General features: G+C 38.8%; 1 protein-coding gene across 3 annotated transcripts in view; it reads left to right on the top strand.

The window, feature by feature from the left end:
* LOC122812296 (tyrosine-protein phosphatase non-receptor type substrate 1-like) overlaps positions 1 to 27560 on the top strand; it is a 247219-nt gene that overhangs the window by 171029 nt on the left and 48630 nt on the right. For all 3 annotated transcript variants that reach the window (XM_044084703.1, XM_044084704.1, XM_044084705.1), the window contains 3 exons: positions 496 to 597; positions 683 to 704; positions 14130 to 14166. In XM_044084703.1, the coding sequence (XP_043940638.1) occupies positions 496 to 597; positions 683 to 704; positions 14130 to 14166 (161 nt within the window). The remainder of the gene's footprint in view (positions 1 to 495; positions 598 to 682; positions 705 to 14129; positions 14167 to 27560) is intronic.

Genomic DNA, 27560 nt, shown 5'->3' with positions numbered 1-27560 from the left:
TTCTTTCCATGGCAACAGGGAACTATTTGGTTGATTGGTTTGGAGGGGGTGGTGATTGGCAGGCTGCAGTGACAAAAAAATTGTAAAACAAATACATAACTACACTGACAAGTAAACATGCTAGAATAAATCTGCAGCAGTGTGGTGCTGGGCCAAAAATAGAGAAAGAAAATTCCAAAAAAAAGCAGCATTCCAGAGTGGACGTTAGCAAAAATTGTTAGATAAACATGACGGAATACTTCCATTACCAGATATAATTTCCTCCTCCTCCTCAGTGGCCTACACCAGCAAAGTGTTGTACGTGCTCTAATGGCTACTTTAATCTTAATGAGTTTGATTAGAAATTGCTTTGAAACTCCTACAGATTATTTAATGTTTTGTCAAAAATAAATTGTTTTATTTCCTTTACATTTAAACATTTTTTTCCAACTGAAAAACAATTTAAAAAATGACTAGTTACTGAATTATTTATATATTTTTTTATTTCCATTCTAGCACCACAAGACAAAGCTGTTACCATTGGTGTTATCTGTGGTTTCTTGGTTGCTTTTCTTCTTGCAGCTGTTATGTTTCTTTATTACCAGAAAAGAAAGAAAGGTTTGTCTTCAGCCTTTACTGTAGTAAGATATATACTATGTTTTCAATTAACATTCATAATAATATAACTATTTCTCTTTTCCAGGGACGACTGTCAATCAGAAAGGGTATGTATTGTCAAATCAGCCAATACTAAATATCTACATGTATATTAACTACTACATTAGGTTTGTCTGTATAAGAAAATAACATTGTTACGAAAAGAATATATCTTTTAACTAGACAGAAATTGGATGGATGAATGGATGGGTAGATGGATGGATATTTATTTATTTACTGACATTTGATTATCAGGAAAGTCCGACTGGGTAGAAACCCATTTACAGTAGAGGCCTGAGGAGAAAAGTCCAAAAATACCATTCATGGTGACCCAATTCAAATAATGGCAGCAAAAGAAAATACATGCTGCAAAGTCTGTAACATTTTATAACATGGTGAGCATTTTAAGATATTTTTTCTGATAGCTGAAGAGCATTCAAGATCCACAGATATAATATTGAACAAGCAATGTACCCTGCATTGTTTTTGTATTTCCTATTATAGCAGCACTCAGAAGGAATGTATTTAATTTATTGGATTGAGACAACACTCAACTTGCAATTATCAGTTAAATGAGTCAGTGACAGATCTTTGTTAAGAGTGTTGAGATCAGAGAAAAAATGTCAAAGATTAGAGGACCCAATACTAACCCTTGGGAAATGCCACTGGTCACTTTATAGAGGAGGCATCATTGATCTTGACAAAATGCATTCTTTCCTCAAGTCATTTTGTAATCGTCTTACCACACAGTGATCTATGATTAAGGCTATTAGCTTGTTTACAATTCCATCATGTGGGTATGCTATCAAATGCTTTTGTGAGATCCAGGCAGGTAGTGTAAACAATGTGATCATTGCTCATAGCCTCTGTGACCATTTCAAAGAAGTTCTCAAGACTGAGGCGGAATGACCTGCTCTTAGTAAATCCAAATTGTTGTGGGTCAAGCTTGATTAAATTTTTAATATTCCAGTTTATAAGGCACATGGCAATGTGTTCCATGTTTTTTATTGACACAAGACTAGTAAAGCTGATATGTTTTCAGTTGCTCAGTTCAGTGATGGAGCCACCCCTATGGAGAGGTATTTCTACCACAGTGGGACATTGATCAGGAACATAGCATGTGGCAAGGCGTAAGATGAACAACTTACAGACAGGATAAGCAAATTCATGCTTGACATTATTTATAAAGCAGCCCTGGAATGTTGCTGGAACCCACTGAACAAGTATTTTTGTCTTGGAGAGCAATTTAAGGCTATGGTCCTTGGAAATTGTAGGGGGTAAGTGACTCTGGTATGTTTGGGGTGAGAATGATAGTGTCAGGGGAGAAATTTGCAACAAACTAATTTGCCAGTATGTTGGTGATGTCATTAAGATCTGAATAAGAAGTGCCATTATAGATAAGTTCTAAACAGTGATGTTAATTATTCCTTAGTTTTCTAACATAGTTGAAGAAGGACTTGTAACTATCCTTTGCCTCAGAAGCAAACCTATACATTTATAGGAGACTTTGCTTGTCCTAATAGTTGCTTTCAGTTTATTGATCAGGAGTTTTATATTCTCATTGTGCCGAGAAATTCTAATGTTACAAGATAATCTTAACAGTTCCCTTCCTTCTATTATAAAGTTAATTTATACAGTATGTACTAATCACCAGGGGAGGGTTCCTATCAAATTTGCCACTCTACTTTGTCCTGAGGAGGACAGCCTTATAAATACATTTATTTAAATGTTCATAAAGATCATTGGCATATATGGATCTATTTTAGGTTAGCATGAGAGAATTTTGTGATTTTGCTGTACAATTGTAAAAGGTTATCTTTTTAAAGTCTGCTAATATGGTGGCATTGGTAATCATGGGGCAAGATGTTCTAATTGTAAATGTACCCAGCTGGTGATCAGACATAACAACTGAGGGATGAACCATGGGCATGGTGCAAGCCAGAACTAAGTTTTAGAGAACTAGGTCCAGAATATCTCTGCCCCTGTTGCGGTTATGGATAACTTTATCCATAAAATTCCCATTCCCCCAGTTTAAAGAATCTGCAAAACAGAAGTTAGAAGGACAAGTGCTCCAGTCAATGGAGAAGGAGTTAAGGTTGCCAGGGATTAGAGATCCACATCTAATAGAAGTATTTCCTGGAATGCTAGGAACTTGTTATGGTCATGTGGAGCTATGAAAGGGTGCATGCAGCAAGGTATAATTGCAAAGTCTGACTTAAAAAATCTTATGCAAAACAGTTTGGCTCCACAAAACGGGTGGTAAGATGTCCTAGTGACATCCAGGTAACCCCGATACTGGAATCAAATTAGATTATATTGAAAAAGAACTGTACAAACTGCATCCAAACAAAGCACAGGATGGGGATCAAATTAGTAACAATGACCTGAGAACACTTCAGCAAGAGCTTACAGTACCATTGTATCTGTTATTCACTAGGTCATATAAATATGGGGAGATTCATCAAGATTGGAGACGTGCTTATTAAACCTGTTTTAGGGGAAAGGGGAGTAGGTCAAACTCAGAGTCATATAGACCCTTAAGTCTGCTTTCATGTTGTGGAAAAATAATGGAGAAAGTAATATTGGATAAGTTATTGTCAGAACTGGATAGGCTGGGACTTGAAACCATATATCAGCATGCATATGTTGAAAACAGATCTATTACCACCTGTAACATGATGTTCTATAACAATATAATGACAGCTATGAAAGAAAACTTGTGCTGTGATGTAATTTATATAGATTTAACTTCAGAATTTGACAGGGTCATACATATAACACTGATCAATAAATTAATGCAACTAGGTATTAATGTACTGTTGATAAGATGGATAGCTGCACGGCTTACAAACAGGACATAGCAACTATCATACAGCAACTGGACAGGCAATATCCTTGGTGTCTCACAGAGCTCTGTCCTAGGCCCTTAGTTGTTTAGATTGTAACTTTCAGACCTAACTTTTTCATCTGTGGTGTTCTACAGTCTATATAACATGAGTAAATTGACCATTTGGGCACAGGAGAATAATATGTTGATAAATACATCAAAAACTAAGCATGCGAGATTTGGTAGGCATAAAATGAAAGGTGAATGTTTAATAGAGCACACAGTGATTGAAACTGTAGACTCATTTAAGGATCTGGGTATATGGGTAGATTCAGTTATGAGTTTTTCTAATCATATGAGCCAATTGGTTAGTGATAGTTATAGCACTATACGTTGTATAAAAAGATTTATAAAGTCTAGGAAATCAAAAATAATGAAGTCATTGTTTGTTAGTTACATTAGATCCAAACTTGAGTATGGAATAACAATATGGAAACCCTATAAGAAAACAAGCATGAGTAAACTGGAAAGAGTACAGGATAAATATACCAAGGGCATCCATGGATATGAAAATGTAAGTTATTATGAAAGACTAAAATATCTCAACTTGTACAGTGTCTCTTACAGATATTTAAGAGGAGATCTTATTCAGGTATATAGGGCATTTAGTGACAACTACCTCTGGGAATGTTTGGGGTTAACAAAAAGTACTAGAGAATCAGACAACCTATGTAGGAAATTGTATAGGAATGAGAAGTGTACTAACTGGTTCTCTGACAGAGTAGCTGATGCATAGAACTGACTACCAAATTACATTAAAGCAAGGACTAGTTTTTTTCACTTTTTAAGAACAGCCTGGACATTTATTATGGGAGCAAGTGTTTTGGCATATTGGCAAGCTAGAAGGGCTTTAATGCCCATACTTGAAACATTTGTATGTATGTATGTATGTATGTATGTATGCATGTAGTCAAGCTGGAACTTGGTGAGCTTGCTTAGAGGGTCATTTGACATCACTTTAGAAGGCATGACATCAAAAATAAAAAACAAGACACAGTAGCCATTTCTAGTTGGCTTGATGGCATGATAGGCACAGAAACCATGCACAGAAGGGATACACTCATTACATTTAGACAAATGTCTCAGTCGCCACACAAATTGGACTCATTCCAAATTCATAAAAACTTAACAAATGGAATTAATGGGATTCAGGCATATGCTAGTTATGTGTGTATGTGAATCCATGATAGCCAAACAACACAACCTTGCAGAGTGTGCTGTTAGCTACTGCCGATATATATATATATATATATATATATATATATATATATATATATATATATATATATATATGGGTCTACTTCATATGATCAAAAGCTCATATGATCGACACTCATTTCACTGACACCAAAACATCTAAAGCTCAAAACACCGAAAACTCATTTGGTCAAAACTCATAACACCGACACATGAAATTCACAGCATTATGCCCTTTCCACACTGTAGCGCAACCCTGGAGTTATAATAAATAGTTAAGGGGGTGTGGGGGGCACATCCCCCCCCCACATTGGCAGGTGTGGGTGGCAGAGCCCCCCTCAATATTTAGATAAATATTTTCATTTGTGTTATAACTATTCACATGTATGTTTAAAATGTATGTATGTGGGAGCTTTGCACCCCACACCCCCCAGTGTGGGGGCCTGTGCCCCCCACACACCACCTATCTATTTATTCTAACTCCAGGGTCATGCTACAGTTGGGAAAGGGCATAATGCTGTGAATTTAATGTGTCAATGTTATGAGTTTCGACCAAATGAGTTTTCAGTGTTGTGAGCTTTAGGTGTTTTGGTCTGTCTGAAGTTTATCGATCATATGAGCTTTCGATCATATGAAGTAGACCCATATATATATATATATATATATATATATATATATATACATATATATATATATAAACACTGCCTAATACAGCAGTATAATGTTAATTAAAAATAAATATAAACTGTACACTAACTTCTGCATATTTGTACATAGCTAAATCATTATAAGTTGAATGGAAATTGTGAACACTGGTGCTTGGCACTGTTACAAAAAAGTCACTTTACAGAATAGTTATTAAAAGTAACTTAATAACAAAAAGTTTGTTTCAAACAGGTTTATTGCTGTATTTTTTAATTAAATTACTTTTTGGTATATTTCTAAACTTGAACCTATGCTTTTGCAGGGATGTCAGACCAGTGTAGCTTATTCTTTGGTCTACAGTTTTATACATCAGCAATAGCGACACAGCACAGATGACCATTGAATTGTTATTGTTATATTCAGACTTTATTCAACATAAGTTTTCCTCTTCTTTCTGTCAGGCCATAGCACTTTCAACGTTTTCATTGTGGTTAAAGCGAATGCACTACCCTGTTAAACTGAGCCAGTAAACTCCAAAGGCTTTATCTCCACAAGTCCCTGACTAGGCCCAAAGGGAAAGTTGCTGTCAATGTATTCTGATTACAGGTGAAACAAATGACTGTTTGCTTCACCAGGTTTAATGGAAAAGAGGTTTACCTCATCTGCACCTCTTTGTTTTATAACATCTGATTGACCTGTTTATGGCCTGCTACTGCTGTGATCACAAATGTCTGATTGATAGCTCTTCTCTAAACTCTGCCTTCACATTGTACACCTTCCTGTCACTTAAGCATTTGGAGAAGAAAAAAACAGCACAAAGCAGTCTGTTCCCAAATATTCCTTTTTTTATTTAAACAAGTCTGTCTTGGAGGATTGATGAAACTAAAATATATTGTATCTCAGTAACTGAACTTTGATTTCAAAAAATTTGAAGAGATGTTATTCCTATAAAGTATATTAGTCTAGTCCCATGTTCATAGATTCACAGAATAAGAACAGAAATGCTTGAACAGGTCAGAGGTACATTGTAGGACATATAAACAGTGTATCTGCATGATACTTCTAACAGCGTCTCATTGGGGCAGGTCATTCCTTGATTCAAGGGAGAATGTTGTTTTCTTGTCCATTATACTGGGGTCTGACTGCCAGTGGCACAGCTCTGTCACCTTGTGTTCAATTATTTTGATATAACTAGGTCATACTAACATACATTTTGCAAATATTTTGTATACCCTTGTTACTCTTTTAACAGAACAGTTTGAGTCATCTGTTTTCTTTTAGTTTTGGTGTGAATGATAGTGCTTGCATGGAATTTTGCATTTCATGGAGGTATGGGTCTCATGAATTGAATTGCAAACTGCAGGCTGTTGGGATTTTCATACTATTTATATCAAATGATGATGCACAGCTTCTGCCTGTTTTCCTGCTACATGCTGGGCAGAGGCAAGAGACTGTTACGGGAGCTGATACATGGAATGCTGTTGGGATGTTGCTGCCTCTTGTATCTGTTGTTACATTTCACTGCTTCGTGCTTCCTTCTCCTTGCCTGAGCAACAGACTGGAGCTCAGTTGGGAATGGTGTTGGTTTTCTCTAAAGTAGATATGGACAGATCATGCCAGTGCTATGAAGATTTCTCTGGAATCTTGTATTGAAGCTGGGACTAATTCTTATTGTCTCTTTCGTTGTTACACTGATTTTGTTTGACAATGAAGCTTCAGACTTGGTTAGACTGTTCAAGTAGGACTTTGTCTGTGGACTTCTAATTAGAATTTCAGCATTATAGGGCTGTTGCTTGTAAAACATGCCATACGTTTAGAATTATCAGACAGTTTCCAACACTGAGCTCTAGGTAACACCTTCAAAGGGTAACAGTAAAAAATAGACAACCTTGTTATGCTATGTTATATCAACTCCTTACTGACTGTCAAACTCCTGATTAATTATATAATTCTAATTGTAATACATAATATTAATTTATATATTTACCTAAATAAACCTAGGTGGCAGTGCTACAGAACACCATCAGCTTTCATCTTTTAAAAATGTCAGTATTTTAGAAATCAGCCTTAAATCACCAAAAGGTCATTCATTTGCAGTTTGACATCAATTTGTTGCATCTATTATGACAACTAGTTACTCAAGATAGACATTTCCTGTGTGTCCACATTCATAACCACAGCAGCCATGACAAAATGTCTAATACAGTTGAACTGCATTGCTCATCATTCCAGAGAAATGGAGAGATTTCTTAGAACTCTGAGTGACATGGCTTATACAAAATTATCAGCCTGAGAAAAGTGTGCTCCCAGTAACTCATTGTCATTCTGCAAATGTCTGCAACAGTATGACATTGTGTGGATTGTCATTTCAATATAAATTGTTTCTGGACATTCTATACATTTGAGAAGACATCCCATTTTTTCAGAACTGCATGCAAATGCCCTCTGTGCATTTGATTATTTGTGAAGTTGTGATGCTGGCATCAATATTAATCATCTTGCATGGTTTCTGCCTTGGATGACTGCACTGCTTTCTTATATTCTGGCCTGTGCTCAGTTCTAGTCTGCATGCTTTAAAATTAAAGGCTTTGTAGGTTACTTTTTTAAGCAACAGCATGGATCTCTGAAAATGTATTTTAATTTGTTATTGACTAGTTTGGGAAGTCCCTAATGATGTTTTAGAAATGCAAGTTTCGTTGAGATGTTGGCACTTATGTAAGCTTATTCTTACTGATTCTGTCCTTTCACATGGTCAGTTGTTCTTTTAATAGCTGTGTTTTACATTTCACTGCATTGTCAAACTAACAGGTAGAGCAGTTATGCAGTTGTGCCAACTTTCATTAAATGTATTTATGTTCCACAGTATGTCATGTCAGGGAAGCTAATACCTCATATAAAGTACTCCAGAGGGAATTCTTGCAGATATTTGCAATTTGCTGAGTCTACTAGGTGAGCCACACTTGCATTGAAGGCATCATCCAAGCAGTTATCAGGGGCATTTGCGAAGCTTACCAAGCTATTTCCTTACACATGTCCAGAAGGTCCTAAGGGACAGGTGTGCAATGCATGCCACTTTACTAGTCAACTATCTAAATTTCAAGGGATGCTCCTTATTTGCATTCATAACTTTGCTTCTTCCCTCATAAAATTATAAATTATTTTGAGCAATTATTAGTTAATAATATCAGCATTTAAAAAAACTCTATAATTTGGGTTTTGTCTCCTAATTATTTTCCATTGCCTGTAAATCAGAAAGTAAAAGTTGAGCAGTATGAGTGGTAAAATGATGTCTTACCCACTTCTGTTAGTGATGTTGCCTCCATAGACCCACCCACTTTAAAGCATATATTTCCATTCATGTCTGATCTATACCTAGTATTACAGACAGATGCAACCCCCCAAATTTTGTAACATGGGATAGGGGTGTAAGCTGCACTTCATCACTGTTCTCAATCCCCAGCAAGCTGCTCTAACACTTGACTCACTGATTGAACCCTCAATGGTTGGGTCATAATCCACTGTGCATGCTAGCTAGAGTTTTATAGAATGGGAAACGTGATGAACTTCTGCTGAAATCCTTAACTGTGTCCACAGCATTAGCCAATGTTATGATCAAGTTGTTAACCAATCAGAAGTAGTTATGTGGTTCATAAGAAAGTATGAGGCTGGTTGCCCTTGTGGGCCCTTACAGGCCTAGCTAATTTATCTTTCAAAGGTGAGAATCACACCTTGTACCTTATATTTGTGAGATAAAGACCATAATCACTATATCAACCTCCAACCCATTCACATTGGTAGTGCCTTAGAAATTTGCCTTGCAGGCTTGTCATGAAGAGGTTTTCATATTGTTGATATTTAGGTCCACTGCATTTCCCATAACCTGAGCATAATGCTTGCAATTAAAGTTAAACATATTATGTGTTGAGATGAATTCTGAATGTTGGTCAGCATCATCTGAGTTAATAGCATAGTAACCAGATTTATACTTGACTGCATAGGGTAAGCAATAATGCCACCCTACCCGGTATGCCCTTGTAGAATGATGTAAGGTCCATGGCAGGTAAAATAGTGTTTGGTGGTAGGTTATAATAACCTAGCAGACTACAAAAGCAAAATGAGCAATGTCTCGTACATAGCTATTCTTTTCATTGACTAGTGGTTTAACGTTTTCTTCACAATTCCTAAAATGTCTTCTGACAGGATTACTTTGTCTGACTCAATTGGTTTTCTTGGACTTTGTGATTTATGAATGTTTGGTAGTATGTTGACGACAACTAAACAAGAGTAATTTGCAGTGAGGTCATGTAAGCTGTTCTGAATATGATTCAAGGTGTTAAATCCTGTTCTTTAATTATGTTGTGTACTGTGTACTCAGAGTAGTGGGTAGATATCTCTAATAGGTGTTATTAGACTTTTTTCTTTTGGGCATTATTTTTGGTGCTTCTGATGTTCTAGATTTTCCCACTTGGCATTTCATAGTAGAACACTTAAATTAAAATGGTCATCATCTGTATCAAATCCAAACATACAGCAACAGGAAATATCCAAAATATATACTCAGGAGGCCGTCACTGGAAACAAACACTTTTAATGCTGCTTCTGGTACCTCAGCAAACACACTTCAAGGAATAACATTAGCCACCAACCATTCCTATTATATATCAAACTGCTCCAGTTAAACAATCATCTCATCACCCAATAATCTACTATAAGAACCTGCTTAAACAAACATACCCTTAAAAAGGGGTAAAATATTTTTCCATATACAACAGGTTACAAAACATCATATATAAATATTATAACTTATACATTTAAATTCACATCCAATTCATACCATTAGGTTTTGAAGTATTATAATTAAGAAAGAACCTGCTTTCCATTTTTAACAAACTAACTAAAAAAATCCCCACCCCTAGCAAGAAAAGATGTAGCCAACACACTAAAGAAGAAACTAACATCAGAACCACCGTGTGCATTAATAAAGTGTTCAGATACTGGGATATCCAAATTCCTATTTCTAATATGTCCCAGATGTTCAAGAATTCTAACTTTACCATATGTTTTGTCTGTCCAACATGCCACCTCTCAGGAGTACACCCACACAGTACAATATAAACCAACCTACAAGAAACACACGAAACCTTTCCCATGGAACTCCTGAGTGTATTTTTTGGATATCATCTATATCAGCAATACTGGTTTTCAGTAGAAGGGCACACTTGGCCATCCACTGAGCTATCAAGACTCCTTATCTCCTGGCTGTGCACTTGCATCAATCCTGCCTAATCACCTACTAATATTTCCCTCTCTCTGATCCTGCCAACTAAACCACTATCCTTTCCCCTTATCTTTTACTGTCCTTCTGACCTCCCTCACTTTAACCCCCCACCCATATTCTCACTCATTACTTTTCCTCTGTGCTGTATTCTACCACACCTCACTAATCTCGCACCACCTCTATAACCTCTACTCTCTACCCTCCTATTTCTTTGATCTAGTCTAGTTATACTTCAAAATTCACCCTATCCTGTCACCTAATATTCTACATTCTAGCAACAGTAATCTCAACTGTCATTGGCATATGTCTGATTATTATATTTGTAATTTTGCCTAGCAAATCATATTTTAAATATTACTTTGTATGTTCATTTTTTTATTATATCCTTGTTAGACACCTGATGTGCTTTATGTATAAATATTACTTTGTGGGTTCCTTGTTAGAAACCTGATGTATTTTTTTTTTTTTTGTGTGTATGGAGCTTTTCTTATTGGGTCTCCACTGAAAAAGGGCCTCTGCCCAGTCGGACTTATCCCGGTTAACAAATATCAAATAAATAAATAAATACTTAAAATCCCTATGACTCTTTCAGCCTTAATATAACCAGGACCATGACTTTGATTAAATATTAGTACAAAGGCACAGAACTGAGCAGTCAGTAGAAAAGATTGCTAAAATAATTACATAGAAGAGGGAAAAGAAGATGGTCAAGTTTGCATGTCTAATAACATGTCAAAATCTGGGGTAAAAAATTATCCAAAATGGGTGCACTAGATCTCATCGATAACCTAAGTATAATACTAGTGAAGGAAGTAACCAATTTTCTATTTTTGTGATCAAAGACGTTAGAAATCTCAAGCTTTGCTTTTACAGAACTGTTTTTTTTCTATTTTACTTTTTATATCAGAGTAATTTTGTGTTTATACATCAGTTATGATTTCTAATACCAATATTTTTTTTGCTGTACTCTCATGTACTTAATTTGTAATTATGATTAAATCATCACAACGCAAGTACTAGTTTTACATTTTATTTCTTTATGTCTTTTAGATATATTTACATTACTGAGTTCTTGGCTATAATATCTCTGTTCAGAAAGCCACAACAAAGAGAAAGAAAGGATATAATTCCTTTCCTTTCAGATACAGATAATGCATAACCAGTTCTGGGTTTCAGACAAATCATTAAGCCATAGGTACTGGCCTCTTGCCACAACTGAAAAATGTATAAAATATTTTGGTAGCTTTTCCCTGATATGATAAATGCGTAATCTGAAAAAGCCGTGCTTCAGTGAAAGCAAAATGTTTCTGGCAAACGTTAATAACTATGTGCTCAAATCCTGAATAACCAGGTCAATTCTTAGGTGTGTGTTGTCAGTGCAATAGTTCCTTGGGGTAGATAACTTCCCAAAGGCTAGAATAATGTATTCATTTAGTTTCAATACATGATTTGGCACCAGTTATTTATTTCAGACAAACCTTCCTACAGGATGGGTAAAATATTTGAGGATTCAATGACTATAAACGTAGTCAGCTAGAGCCCTTTGGTATTGGCTTTTACTTCAAAAAACTAAGTGCCAAACAGGAGAGGTCCCAGCACAGAGCCCTGGGGGACTCCACTGGTGACTGGTCTCCTTGTGAGGTAACTTCACCTATTTTAATTATCTGTGTCCTATCTGTGAGCCATTTGGCAATGCAGCAAGTGACATAGGACTTTATTCCAGCTTACTTAGCTTTTCTATTATGCCTGAGGAGGAAATTGTTTCAAAAGCTTTGGCCAGATTGAGGTATGCAGTATGCAGCATTTTGTCTTCAGCCATTACTTTGGTAACCTTTTCATAATATCAATCAGACTGAGTAAGCATGACCTGCCCTTGACAAATCCAGACTGAGATGGGTCCATTGTTTGGGGGTTCCCTAGGCCCTGATTAATTAATTCCATGATAAGTCTTTCCATGGGTTTGCACACGAGGCTGGTTGAACTTATGAGTCTCTAATTGACTGGGTTTGTGGAAGGTCCACCCTTATTCAGGGAAATGTATGTAGCTGTTCTCTATTCACTTGGTACAAAACCTGTATGGAGGCTGAGACTGAACAGTGTTGTAAGGTGTGTGGCTAAATCATACATCATGTTGTTAGGGGTGTGGCTGAGACTGAACATTGCTGTTAGGGGTGTGGCTGAGACTGAACAGTGTTGTAAGGAGTGTGGCTAAATCGTGCTTCATGTTATATAAGATGCATCCAGGGATATTGTTAGCACCCATTGGTGCAGTATTTGTAGCTTCAGAAAGCTCTTTCATGACCTGGCTTTGTGTTATAGTTGGAGGTAAGGCAGTTTCAGGTACATTATGAGGGACAGATGAACGGAAGAGAGGGGTAAAGTTACAGCTAAATTTATCTGCCAGTATGTTCACTACATCTTCAGCCTCAGTGTAGGTAACACATTGCTATCAACCCTTTAGCACAAGAAATCTAGACAAAACCAAATGGACAAAGACCCAAAAATAGGGACACATTTTAAATATTGCTCTTATAAACATAGAAAGTTGCTGATTAAAAGGTTTTGTGTTACCATATATTTTCCGAGGGACATGTAGTATAAAATTCAGATGCCCATAATTTATTTAGTGAATTAAATTTTCACTGATATGCTAGAAAACCACACATTTTATGAGAAACAAACATATGAGGCAAAAAACCTGGACATTTTGCAAAAATCTATACATCTGAGAGCTATGAGGTAACATTGTTTTCAATCAACTCAGTGCATTGCTGTGTTGTGCTTTTGATATATAACAAACATAACTAAACTGCCTTGTGACTGTCTTTGACCTGTGTAGCTATTTTAGCCTCAAACTTGGCTTATGGATTTTATTAATCTCTTGAGTCATTTGTTTATTTCAGTGGCAATGGCTGTAACATTATGGAAATTACTCTTCTTATGTTTGGTCGGTATTATTTTCCTTTCATTATAAAGCTTGTTGATATTATGGTTCCACTGTGTGGGTTTGTTTCTTTGGTTGCCCTGGACTTGCTCCTATGGGGTGCAGCTGCATCTGTGCAACTGTTTACATGCTGGTATAGTGCTGTGGTGTATGTTTCTATGTATTCAGTATTTAAAACACTAATATCCTCTTTTTTTGTTTAAATTTTTTTCCTTTATTAAAAAGATTTAAAAGGAATACAGTAATAACTCAAAAAAAATAACTATATACAATATATACAGAGCATATTTGAAAAGAAAATTAAAAGACAATTAAAGATTCAGGAAATATCACACCCTGTGATCAAAACCTGTAAGGACTTTCACAGAATTATTAACTTAAGTAATCTGCCTGAGCAAAGCTGTATAACATTGACATTCTTCCTGCCAGTGCTGCAGAGAAAATATAATAATCTGTATCAAACACAGCATTTTAGGAATGCATTTCTTTGTATCATTAAGTTAAGTTTGAAAGCTAAATTGATTATTTTTTATGTGTTACAGATCAGCTTCCTCATATCCTGCAGTGCAGTTCGAACAGGTAGCATATTCAGCATTTTAAGTAAAAAGCTCATGTTTTCTAGCTGAACTGACATTATTCCTAGTGATACTGTTATACATTGCCTCAATTATGTAAGACAAATTGGTTTATTACTCCTGCACATTGAATCAGGTTATCAGCACAAGCAAGGGATCCTCTTTATTGTAACACGTATATGCTGCTACAATTAGGAAGATTCTTGCTGATTACAATAAACTGTTTCTAGTCGTAAAGTTTGATGTTATTTATATATATTTTTTCAAAATGTAATAGATTATCACCAACAGAAAACAAAACAGTAAATAAGGTATAGCTAAGTGTTATTTTTTATGGTTTGTGATGACCACTGTTATTTTTTGTATTATTTATTTATTTATCCTTTGTTGATTGTGTAAGTGGAGACAGTATACATAAACTGCAACAACTATTATAGTAGGGTACATTTTCACATACCTGCAATAAAGTATGTAGTTCTGAATTACAATGTTACATTGAAGACAAAGGAAATACATTAATGTTACTTTAAGGTGACAGAGATTTAAGTTCATATCAAAGTATGTCTACAAACTAACACATATTTTACATAGCTTAGTTCTAGTCCTTACGTATGATGATATTTCCACATTGTAAAGAAAGACTGCTTGAAACTCTTGTTTTTATCTCCTGTTTTTCTTTTCTTTCTTTGTTTTGCCCCCCCCCCCCTCATTATTTATATATGTACTGAGTTAGGCAGACATCCTGAGTAGTCATAAGAACTATAGATGGACTATTAGCCAGGGAGAGATTTTATCCATGAATGATTGTCTGAAATAAGAGGCCTAGCCATTGTCTAAATAACATGGATGGCTTTTTGTCTGGTATTCATGGTCCGGGACTTCACAACTGTAGTTATTTGAAAATAGTGGTGCTACACAGATACACAAATAAGGTCAGCAAAGGCGTTTGCAATGAATATGGAAAAGTGAAGCATTTTTTAATGCCATGCTCACTTTTCACAAAAGAGTAAGTTATATAAAGTTCAGCTTTACAAACTTGTGAATTACTTTGAAAGATCTTAAGTTGTTACTATTACTGTTTATTTACATATCATGGGCAAGTCCAGTTGAGCATATTCATGCTCAAAGGGTTTTAGGAAAGCTGTGGACTGCACCGTAGCCAAGATTGATTTTTTTAAAAAAAGAAAAGGGTTTATATTTTTTTATATAGGCAATCTTTTTTATGGACACCCTAACAGTTTCATTAAAGACTAGAAAAGGGGTGATAGGAAAGAGTGGAAAAGGGGAGACAAAACAAAGAGGGGAACACACAAGGTAATTATCATGAGGGTTGATGCTGGAAGAGGTGGGAGACAATGGACACAGTGATTTTATTTTGGTGGAAGGATATACTCTTCCCTAATTTTTTCAATTTTTTTTTTTAATAAGAGGCTAGTGGGGTAGTGTAGCCAAGAAATAGGGAGGAGGGTGAAGGAGAAAGGATAAGGGATGAAGGGCTAAGGAAGTGCCAGCTGGAATCCCAGTCCACAGATCCTCAAACATGTCTAATGCCAGATTGTATTGAAGTGGGGACCCTGATGTTGAAAGGGTAAGGGGCTTGGCATTGCAGACTGCACCAACTAGGAGAATGTGCCTTCTGCACACTGAAGAGAGGCTTTGACTGGCTGAATTCTCCTGTCCACTACCTCTACCAGTACCTTCAACCAAACTCTGAGCTCCCTTTCTGTGTGGCTTGCCAGGCTGCCACGTGCCCAAGTGCATGCTGGACTGGTGCCTCCACTCTGACCCTGAGAGGACACCCCCAGACTGGCAAAGAGTATCTGGCAAAATAAATGAGAGAGAAGCAAAACAAAAAAATAGAAAAAAAATTAGAAAGAAATGCATAAGCAAAATAAGAAAAAAAGGAGCAAAAAGTGGGAGAGACAGAAACAGCAAAAGGTACAATAAAGCCATACAGGCTGTTACATGTAATTTAATACAACACTGAAATAATGTAGTAAAATCTTTATTGAAGTAAAACTTGTGTACGGAAGTCTATGCATGTAGTGGGGGTAGTGATTTGGGAAATGATTTGAGAAGTGCTTTTGAACTTGGGAAGAATGATTAGAGTAGTGCTTATGTACACTTGTAGTGAATTCAAATGGCAAAGGCTTGTGACTTTCTGAAGGGGAATGGATTTCTCTAAAATGATGTACTTTCAATGGATAAGAGTACATCACCAAAAAACAAAAAACTCAGTAATTATTATGGGTAATCAGGTTAAAATTCAGGTTATAAAACATGTCTCTTGATCTGTTAAGTCTTCAGTTGCATTTCTTTCATTTGAAAAGCTATAACAATATTTTCTTTATTAGTAATACAGAAATCAGTTATAAAACCAGTTTTTATCACATTTCTGTTACCATTAAAGTAGTATAATATTTCTTACACATAGTATGAACTAGTAAGGAAGAAAATTGTATTGGACATTTGTTATACGTATTGGAAGACTCACCCAGTTACTCTAATCTTCTGTTTTTCATAGGCTGTTGTATATAATTTTTCCCCAGCTATGATTAAAAGAGAGAATGTCAATCTTGTTTACCTGTATTTGAATTTCTTCTTCATATAAATATAAGTATGCCTGCAATCATGTCTAAGAATTGATTTCTTTTTTTTTTTAATTTTCACTTCCATGTGCATACCTGTATGAATTAGTGCTGTACTCTACTAATATTCCTTTTCATTCTAGCGACTAGTATTATAATGTGAAAAGTGTATTTAACGTTGTTTTCAAAATGCTTGTAATACTTTTGTTCTAGTGTAGCTGGAGTGCAAATGCTGAAAAGTATCAATTCAAGGATGTGTGCACATCCTTTTCTGCAGAACTGTGTCTGATTTAATAAGTAATACTTAAGTAAAACAGCATGTTCTCAGAAAACTTCTGTGATGGTTAATTACTTAGCACAGTAACCCCAACATCCCCTCCAACCTGCAGTCTAACTAGAGTGTGGTGTGTGAGATTTCAGCCATATTGTGTGTGCAGCTAGAAATACCTCTGAATAAACAACTGAGTTAAGTGACTGGATTACTTATATTTTTGTGATCTACATAAAACTGGCTTCAAATAATGTTATCTATTACAGCCTTTTCCCTACAATGGTAAAAAAATGTATAATTCAGTAATTGCAATTCTTAGTTCAGAACTTTATATATCTAGTCAGCATTATTGATATCTGTAAAGCAGCATGATTTATACAGTTTTATATATATATATATATATATATATATATATATATATATATATATATATATATATATATATATATATATATACAGCGGATAGGAATACAGACATATAACCAAGAACAACACACTATAATAAACCAAAAGTAGATGTACATAGATGTGTGGAAGAAAGTGACTGTGACAAGGAGCCATCCATTATGAGGCCTGTCCCACCCAGCGCACAAACAAATGGCTACAACCACATGAGGTGTAAATGTCACTCACTGTAGACATTAACCACTAGTATCCATCAGTATTACAGACTATGTGGTGCAAGTACTAGCTGTGCAACATGACTGTACAAGGAAGTAGTCATGTAGCAGCTGTATACATGTACCTATGGAATATAACCCTGTGTGTGCTCGCATGTGGTGTGTCAACCTCTAGATGAATGGGTTATGGCCCACGCACACACACTGCCCTCCCCATAGCCCTACTATGACAAGCCTGCTGAGGTCATCCACTTTGAAATACACCTTTAGGAAAGGTGTAGCGCAGTAATCTCTGTGGTGTATCCTCTAACTGTGTACTGCTGTAGTGTCATAAACTAGTTAGGTAGGAGTTCTAATCCCAAACATGGCAAGTGTGTGTGTGTGTGTGTGTGTGTGTGTGTGTGTGTGTGTGTGTGTGTGTGTGTGTGTGTGTGTGTGTGTGTGTGTGTGTATGTCTCTGTATGTGAAGAGAGCAATGCTTTTTAGGCTAGTCACACTCACTGCAATTCAAATGCCCTACTTTGGCAAGGCTACTGATGTCATTCAATGTGAAATACACCTTTGGAAAAGGTGTATCTCAGGAATCTCTGTGGCACGTCCCATAACTGCGTACTGCTGTAGTGTGATAAATTAGGTAGGCGTTCTAATCCCAGACATGGCAACTGTGTGTGTGTGTGTGTGTGTGTGTGTGTGTGTGTGTGTGTGTGTGTGTGTCTGTCTGTGTAGAGAGCAATGCTTTTTAGGCTAGTCACACTCATTACAATTCAAATGCCCTACTTTGCCAAGGCTGCTGTCATTCACTGTGAAGTACACCTTTGGAGAAAGAGTACTCCAGTAATCTCCATGGCATGTCCTATTACAGCATGTGTATTGTAAGTGATTCTCATGATCAGCTGATGGCCTCTGTACAAATTGTAGCCCTCCTCTAGCTGATTGCATGTGGAACAGCTGTGGTAATGTTCCCATAGCCAATTGCATGGAAACACACTCCAATATCTGGGAACATCTTGTTGGTGTTGGACCTTTTTATTCACTGTGAGCAGGAACTAGATCTGTTGTTTAGAAAAGAGCATCACAGATGGAGTGGGGATTTATCTCTAAAAACATGCATTGTGGAAACAGGCCAACACACAGGAGGGGGATGTGCCTGACTTGACTACAAACTTTAAGTGCTGCTATACTGCATTTGGAGTAATGTTGGTTTAACAGGGTGTGTGTGGATATGGCTGTCCTACATGTTTTAATACCTGTCATGTCAGTGCTATGTTTATGAGGAATCCTCCATCTGTAGTGTCATCTGCAGACTGGGCAGTGTGTGATGCCTTTTGTTTCATGTGTTACTCACAAAGCACCTATCTGTGAACTGCAGAAGGTAGTGTGAGGATTGTAGTCTGTAGATGGTGACAGCCGTGAGAGTTACGGACTTCATATCCCTCATAGGACATATGTTGCAACAAACCTTGTTACAACAGTAAATGTATGAGGTTACCACAGCAACATGTCAATATTGGCCCTGTACATATGTCATGCAGTAACAGATGCATATGTTTTGTACACCATATTTATTGATATATCTGATAACAAGCCAGTGAGATGTCAAACTGCTACACATGTTATGTATAGTAGGGGTTATGTTTGAGGACATAACCTGGGCATTATGTGTTTGTTTGTACAGTACTGAGGTCTGTGTACTTATGGTGATTGTCGACAGTGTGTGTATTGTGAATATGGACCTTGGCCTGTATACAGACTGTAACAGATGTCATTGTTCTTGGTCCTGCTCTATCTGATGTTACATGCTGCTCCACTGTATGTTACCCTATTGGTTTACATGCTTGTAGGGCCAAACACACACACATGTCCCATACCACAAACAGGCATTGGATCACATTGTGTAGCAGCCCAGTATATGTAGGGATGGTGTGTGAGTGGCACATATGAGGATGGTGTAGATCAGATAGTCTATATACTGTAATGTTACACTAGCTTACCATATGTGGTTGTGGCTGTGTTCACATTGGTTGTGGTTATGCACTTTCACACAGGTGTCTGTTACTCTGTGCTGTGACATGCCTGTAGAGCCTGCTATATATGCAGGTGCATGGATATTCCCATATAGGAAATGTAGGTCAGTGTTGAGGCAGTCTGCCTGTAGCCTGCACAGTGCTTTGTTAAATGCCTAGCAGCTTAGTTTACTTACCCAGTGAGATGTCATGTCCAGATACTTACCAGATATTCTGCTGCCTGGCCACCATAGCAGTCATGTATGTCAGACAATGCAGTGGGATGCTGTATAGATGTATGTCATTAACTAGTGGGTACTGTGTGGCCATGGCACCTTTGTACAAGTGGTTATTATGTGTCAGGACAGACAGGGGTGTATAAATGCATAACCTATGGGGGCAAATGTATACCAGTATTTACGTGATATACCCATCTACATGGCTGCTAACATCCACATTGTCAGGCTTGGTCCACATGTCTGGCACTAAGGGGTTTTGTGTATACCTCTGGACTGACTAGAGTGTGTCAGACTGTCAACATATATTGGCCATATCTCTGCTGTAGTCCACAGGAGCATTATTGTGCTTGCAGCGGTTCTGTACTATGATGTCTTTAGGATGTCTGTCAGTAGCCAATGGCGCACATGTTAAAAGCTGATGTGACCTTCCACATTCACCATGTCTGCGAAGACCAGTCCCTATTAGAGTAGCAATAGTTTACAAATATACCTGCTATACATACCTGACATCTCCTTACACTAAGAGGTTGGGACTATTGGGGTTGAGGTAGGGATCCAGTCCATGTTCATGACATTTGCTGAGCATATATGTATATATAATTATCCATATATCTATATAGATATATACACATATACATATCAACATACATAGATGGATATGTATATGTACATATATATATATATATATATATATATATATATATATATATATATATATATATATATATATATATATATATATATATATACACATATAAACACTCAGATATATGCATATACAGAGCAATATATGTCTATACAGATAGAGATACATATGCACATATAGTATGGATATCTACATATATAACGACAGTAATAGGTATATCAAAATAGATATGTATGCACATATCTACATATATACCCACATAAATAGGCATATCTGTACACATAGGATGTGCATACATACATAGCTCTATATATATATATATATATATATATATATATATATATATATATATGTGTGTGTGTGTGTGTGTGTGTGTGTGTGTGTGTGTGTGTGTGTGCACATACAAAGAGAACACATGGCCATATTTATGCTGCACTGTACAGATGTGTATATGTGTATACAGGCATATGTATAAGTATGCATGTATGTACACGTAGACATATATCTATTATATGTATATAACCATATTCCTGTCATGTAAACATCACAGATGTGTATACCCTCCCAGATGTATCTCACCCTATGTATTTGCTATGTGTACATTATGACAAAACAACATATCGGATGCAACGGTCATATTGATAACAAGGACTTCACAATTTTGGAAGTAAAGGCAATTGTTCAATACTCAATATGTTTATTGACAGCTATATTTGTAAAACAACAGCTGTCTTCACAGTGGTCATGGTCTAGTTGTTAAGTATTGTGACTTTAGTGTACAGGGTCCTGGGTTCAAGACCTGCAAGGGCTGTTCATTTTGTTGCTGGGCAGAACAAGGGCTGTAAGATACAGATTGGTTAAGGCAGTTTTGAGCAGCTTTAAGTGTGTATGCTTGGGTTTGCGTGAAGCTAAGTGGTGCTAAGCTATGGGTAAACGTACGGGTGCTTACACAGTGTAGGCTTTGCTTACCAGTGCGCAAATCAGCTGTTATATTGCAGCAGTGTTGATACTTGCTAAGCATGGCTTAGCCCTGGTAACCAGGTCACACCACCCAGTTTGATAACATAGCAGGGTAATGACATCTGTAATAAGTGTATATAATGCCATGTACAATACTTGCACCTATGTGCTGTCATTACAGTAGCAAGGGGTGTGAATGTCATGTGTGGGACACAGATGTATATGAGGCCTGTACAGCACTGTTATCCATGTGAATGTGTTACATACAGGGGTAGTAGCCCAGAGTACGTGCTGTCACACTGGCATGTAGTGTATCATGGCAGTACTACTGTTGACAGTACTTACCCAGACAAAAGCAGAGTTCTAAATGTAGTACTGACAACAGGCACACCTGCAGGCATAGCTGGACACTGAGGCCTTACTGTTGTATCCCTGGTGTGTGAGCTGTGTCACAGTATATACCCTTTACTGGGTAATGATCCGACATGTGGAATGAAACTGTAGACTACTGTCTGTACAGCACATGTTAGTGAGGGCTTCTGACATGTAGTTATTGCATACATATTGTTGTCAAACATTATCTGTCAGCACACTTATCCTACTGCATAGCTACTGCCAAGCTGATGACTGTCAGTCCTTGTACAGATGTGCAGATGGCAGGTATCCAGCTGGGATATGTACAGACAACCTAATCTTGATTGACACTGACATGTCTGTCCAGCTGTGTAAGAGCTGGCACATATAGGAGATGTCACCCTGTACACACTACATGCCACGGGTACCTCCACTACACTACCACAATCAACAGAACATGCTTGGGTACAGGTCTCCATCACAGACACTAACCATGTGTTGTAATGCATGTTGCATACATGTCAACTTGATCACTTCAGTGGCCATGTGCAGGAGACACCTGAAGGATTGGCTGATGCATGTCATTCTCACCCTGAGGGTTGCCACAGTAGTGTCTGTTGATATATTGCCTGCTGTCACCTGTCAGGTGGCAGAATACCACTGTACACACAACCCCTACACAACCCATCTATCCTTGGAAAATAGCTAGGTACACAGCTATGACCACCTGCAGCGATGCACCCTGGTGCTGACACATGTATACATGTGCATAACTGAGTATAGCAGTGTCTGTGTGTTAGCACACCTGTACCTGGGAATTCCATGAGGGCCTTCACAACCAACGCAACACTCATTGCCATAGTCAGTTGTGGCTTCTGCTGTATGGGACATTACATGTACCCTGTTAAGCTCTTCCCCATACCAGCTACATGAGCCTTGCAGTACCCGCACAACAATTTTGTGCAAATGGGTTGATAGGCATGGGATACCGGTTGTGTTCTGGCATGTGTATGTAGTTGTACATGTCCGTATATCTGTAGGGAACAGCATTCCAAGGCCAAATGCTCCTATTACAATACCTATTGCCACACAGTAGTACATATAGTGTTGTTGCTGCCCATAGGTGAGGCATGACAATGCAATACCCTACTACGTGTGTGGCATGTGCATTCGATGCATATCCCTGTGGTATCACTGTGGGGGTATACTATGGGTTGTATTATCGTCACGGCCAATGTGTGATGGTTGGTATGGCAGAGTGTCATCATGTGTTTCAGGGAGTACAATATCCACTGGGGAATGTGGGTGCTGTGTACACTGTCATTATGCCAAGGTACACCCGGTATATGTCCCATGTACCACATTATGGTTACCACTGTCACCATCAACCATACAGGTAACTGATACCACAATCCAGGTCAGTTATGCAAGTGCTGTGTGCAGCCTACCTGTAACACATTGGACACATGGTCAAGTTAGTTAGCAGCAAGAGGCCCTAATATCTTGTATGTGTGTCTGCCTGTTATGTCTCTGTTAATGTGTGTATGAAGGTATGTCACACTACGTATTGTCCATATGCACCCATTGTATCACCCATTAACATACTGTACATGTCTGAGGATGTTCTGCATGTAACATGTAACCTGGGACACACCTCACCCTAAATGCTGTCTGATGTGTGCAATGTGAGCCACACACTTCAGTATCACTACATAGCTAGGTAGGAGTCTAGCCCAGTGTTGCCAAGTAGCAGTGTGCATGCATGTGGATGGGTCTACATCAGATTGCAGGGTATACATGCCTCAGTGGGTCACCTGTCCATGTTGCACAGGCAATAACTGTTTTAGTAACCTGTGAAATGTGTTCAACTGTATTGCAGATATGACAAAGCCATGGTGTCACCACAGTGCCATACTCTGTTGTGGAATATGACTGCAGACCATCCTCATGCTGACACATGTACACCTCCAAAACAAATGAATAACATTATAGGGACAGCAATCAACCAGTGTTACTAACAGCTATAATGCATCATTGCTGGATGGCTACACTACCTGACATATATGTAGTACACTTCACTCCTTACAACATGTTACACTGCAGTACTGTGGAACACTGTAGCACAGTCACCGTGTGCATCAGCACCATATTAGCCTGTCCCTGCATTGATGGTATGGATGACAGGGATGTGGTACAGGTATCATCATATGTACAGGGCATCCTTGTGTTGACACATATACACCCATAACACAAATGGATAACATTATAGAGACCACAATCAACCAGTGTTACTAACAGCTATAATGCATCATTGCTGGATGGCTACACTACCTGCCATATATGCATTATACTTTACTCCTTGCAACATGTTACACTGTAATACTGTGGTACACTGTAGTACAGTCACCGTGTGCATCAGCACCATATTAGCCTGACCCTGCATTGATGGTTTGGATGACAGGGATGTGGTACAGGTATCATCATATGCACAGGGCATCCTTGTGCTGACACATGTACACCTACAACACAAATGGATAACATTAAAGAGACCACAATCAGCCAGTGTTACTAACAGCTATAATGCATCATTGCTGGATGGCTACACTACCTGCCATATATGCATTACACTTTACTCCTTACAAAATGTTACACTGCAGTACTGTGATACACTGTAGTACAGTCACTGTGTGCATCAGCACCATATTAGCCTGTCCCTGCATTGATGGTATGGATGATATGGATGTGGCACAGGTATCATCATATGCACAGGATGTGATGTTAGTTTGCCAGAGGCCAAGGGTGGGCCATAAGTTTGACACCATGTGTGTGGGTGAGGGGTGTATTGTGGTGAGATGGGCATGGTGCTCTGGGTGTGTAGGTATGGAGATGCCCTAGGTGTGTTTGTATATTGTGTGGGTATGCATGCACACAGTTCTACCATATGGCTGCCCTACAGAGGTGCTTATGGACAGCTGCAGACCATACCTGGCAGAGTGTGCAGTTGACTGCCTCCAGCCATGGACATGTGGACTCTGCCTGCCAGGGGTTCCATGAGCATGTCCAGGTACAGGCCTCAATGTGCTACTCTCACCTGCTAATGGCAAATGTCTGCTGGTACCAAGCCCCTCCTGGGACTGGCCAGGACCACATGCATGTGGCCTGCTGTGGTGTGTACAGCACCCCCCTGCACTGCCAGGGATGGTACTGCCAGTACAGGAGCCCCTTGGTGTCCTAGCATATCCATGTTGACTGCCAGTTGTTGGGGTTGCTGGCCAACATCCATCCAGCCTTCGCCACACCCCCACCACATATTCAAGCACGGACACTCCATGGCTGATGAGGGCCATCATCTCACCATGCTGTCTATCCATGAGCTCAGTATAAGCACGGATGGCACCAGACAGTTCACAGATGTCACTTACAGATGTGAGAGCAGCCCTCTGCAGCCTCATGCCCTGTCTGGTGTAATGCTCCATACATGCCTGCACTGCCATGACAGCCTGAAACATGCATCTGCTGGTACCAGCTATGTCAGCTCTGCCAGGAGTATGATGTCCAGTGGGCCCTACCACGAGCACCCTGAGACATCTGCCTATGTGGTGCTCTGCCAGCCATCTGGCTATGCCTGCTGCGACTGGATACAGTATGCATGTTTACCTCACTTTCCTGTGCACTGTCATGAAACACCAGATGTCCCTCCACTGTGGCCACTGGTGATGGGGTATGTATAGGCACTGAAACTGTGTGCAGGGTTGGGATGGCTAAAAGGGGGATGTCAATTGATGGTGCAGTGTCGACCCCTGACCACCCCACATGTGCCTCAACAGTGCCATCATCATCTTCGGTGTCTGTATGGACACCAACATCTGATTGCATGCAGGAGGGACCCTGACTCACCTTACCACCTGTGGGAGAATACAATAAATGCACTTTAAAACCTGTACAGCATTGCCTAACAGCACACACGCACACTCTGTCACATACACACACACACACACACACACACACACACACACACACACACACACACACACACACACACACACACACACACACACACACACACACACACACACATCCCTGTAATACCTACCTGTCCATGGCTTTACTGACAGTCTCACGTATATGTCCATGTGGTACCCCATCCTGCATCACACTTGTTAACATACACCATTGATACCACTTATTAACATATCAGTCCTCTAAATGCCTACACAAGTGGTCACAACACAGGACCTGTTACTACATTACCTGCCTGACCTTTGTGTAGTTGTTCTAGATGGCCTCACTGCTGTCATTCGGTATTCACCCTGTGTATGTATAGACATCATGAGCATGGCCCCACACACTGGTTTGTCATGTGTATGTAATGCTCGGAACATGCCAAATATGCTGTTCATTCAACCTATCATGTGACAGCTGTAATATTTGGATACACTCCCTGGTGTTGACTAGTACTTTCCCAATGCATCTGTAGTGCTGCATACGTGGGTTGTAGGTGACCTCTCTACTGAATTTGATATTAAAGGTGTACCTGGTGACTACCTTCCCCCTCGATGCCTGTTCCATGCTACAGACCGTAGTATACTATCAGCCATCCTGTGATTACACACATGACAAGTATTCCTGGTGTGTAATGTGGCAGTCCATGTACATGTACTGCATGATCCCAGAGGGGGATACTGCTGTATGAAACCCCACAATCACACATGTGCATACATGGACAGCCACACAAACACACACACATGCACACAAGCATCCTACATGCAACCTCCCTTTACTTCACCAGAGTGACCCTACAGACAAACTAACTACCCACCAGGATGCACACACATACAGGTGAGGTTGCACAATGATGGTACACACAGTCCTCCTATTACCCCTCCGTCAACATGCATAACATATGATACTCAACAGCATGCAGTGCAGCTATAGTCAATCCATGCTAGCAATAGTATACATGTGTGTGATGCCTGTTCTGTGTCACTAGGTGAAGCCCCTTCCCCTGGATACCACTGCACCCATGAACATGGTATTTCTGTGCACCTGTTCTGCACCCTGCCATGTAATGTGCACCACACATCACAGGTGTACAGCCCATTGCTGAATGTGTATTACTTTGCTGGTTATGTCAGCTTTAATGCTCACAGCCCCTATGTTTTCCATGAAAAAACATACCTGGTATGATATGTGGACAGATGTCGTTTGTGAATGCCTGATGTCTGATGCACAGCTCTCAACATCAGTGGACCATGTATGACCAATCCAATACTCTTATACTGACAACCATCAGAGCATAACATAGCTATGGGCAATGTACACACCCTTATTCATATAGCGCACCCATCCTTGATCTGCCATGGGACGACATCACCGCATATCTTAGCAGTACATGAGCCTGATATGTGACATATGTCCTGTACTTTCACATGCAGTGTATACGGAATGTGTTAGGTGTGCAGATGCTGGCCACGATGCATACACACCATCTAGGCATATGTGCGCACACCCTTATCATGATGGTTTGTCGCACCTCTTGTTGTGTGTACTACAGCAGCAGTCCCTACTCCTGGCAGGGTTATTCCAGTGTGGGCCATCTGCATTTGCCAGTGTATGTTCAGTCTGCCCTACACATGTCCCCCTATTCTGCATGATTGCAAGGTCTACTCATGTGCACATCCCTTGGTGTTCACACATGGCCATCACTATTTTTGTGG

The sequence above is a fragment of the Protopterus annectens genome, chromosome 9.part0, assembly GCF_019279795.1.
Source record: "Protopterus annectens isolate FY-2018-M chromosome 9.part0, PAN1.0, whole genome shotgun sequence".
Taxonomy (NCBI): Eukaryota; Metazoa; Chordata; order Ceratodontiformes; family Protopteridae; genus Protopterus; species Protopterus annectens.
This window is presented reverse-complemented; position numbering and strand designations above follow the sequence as displayed.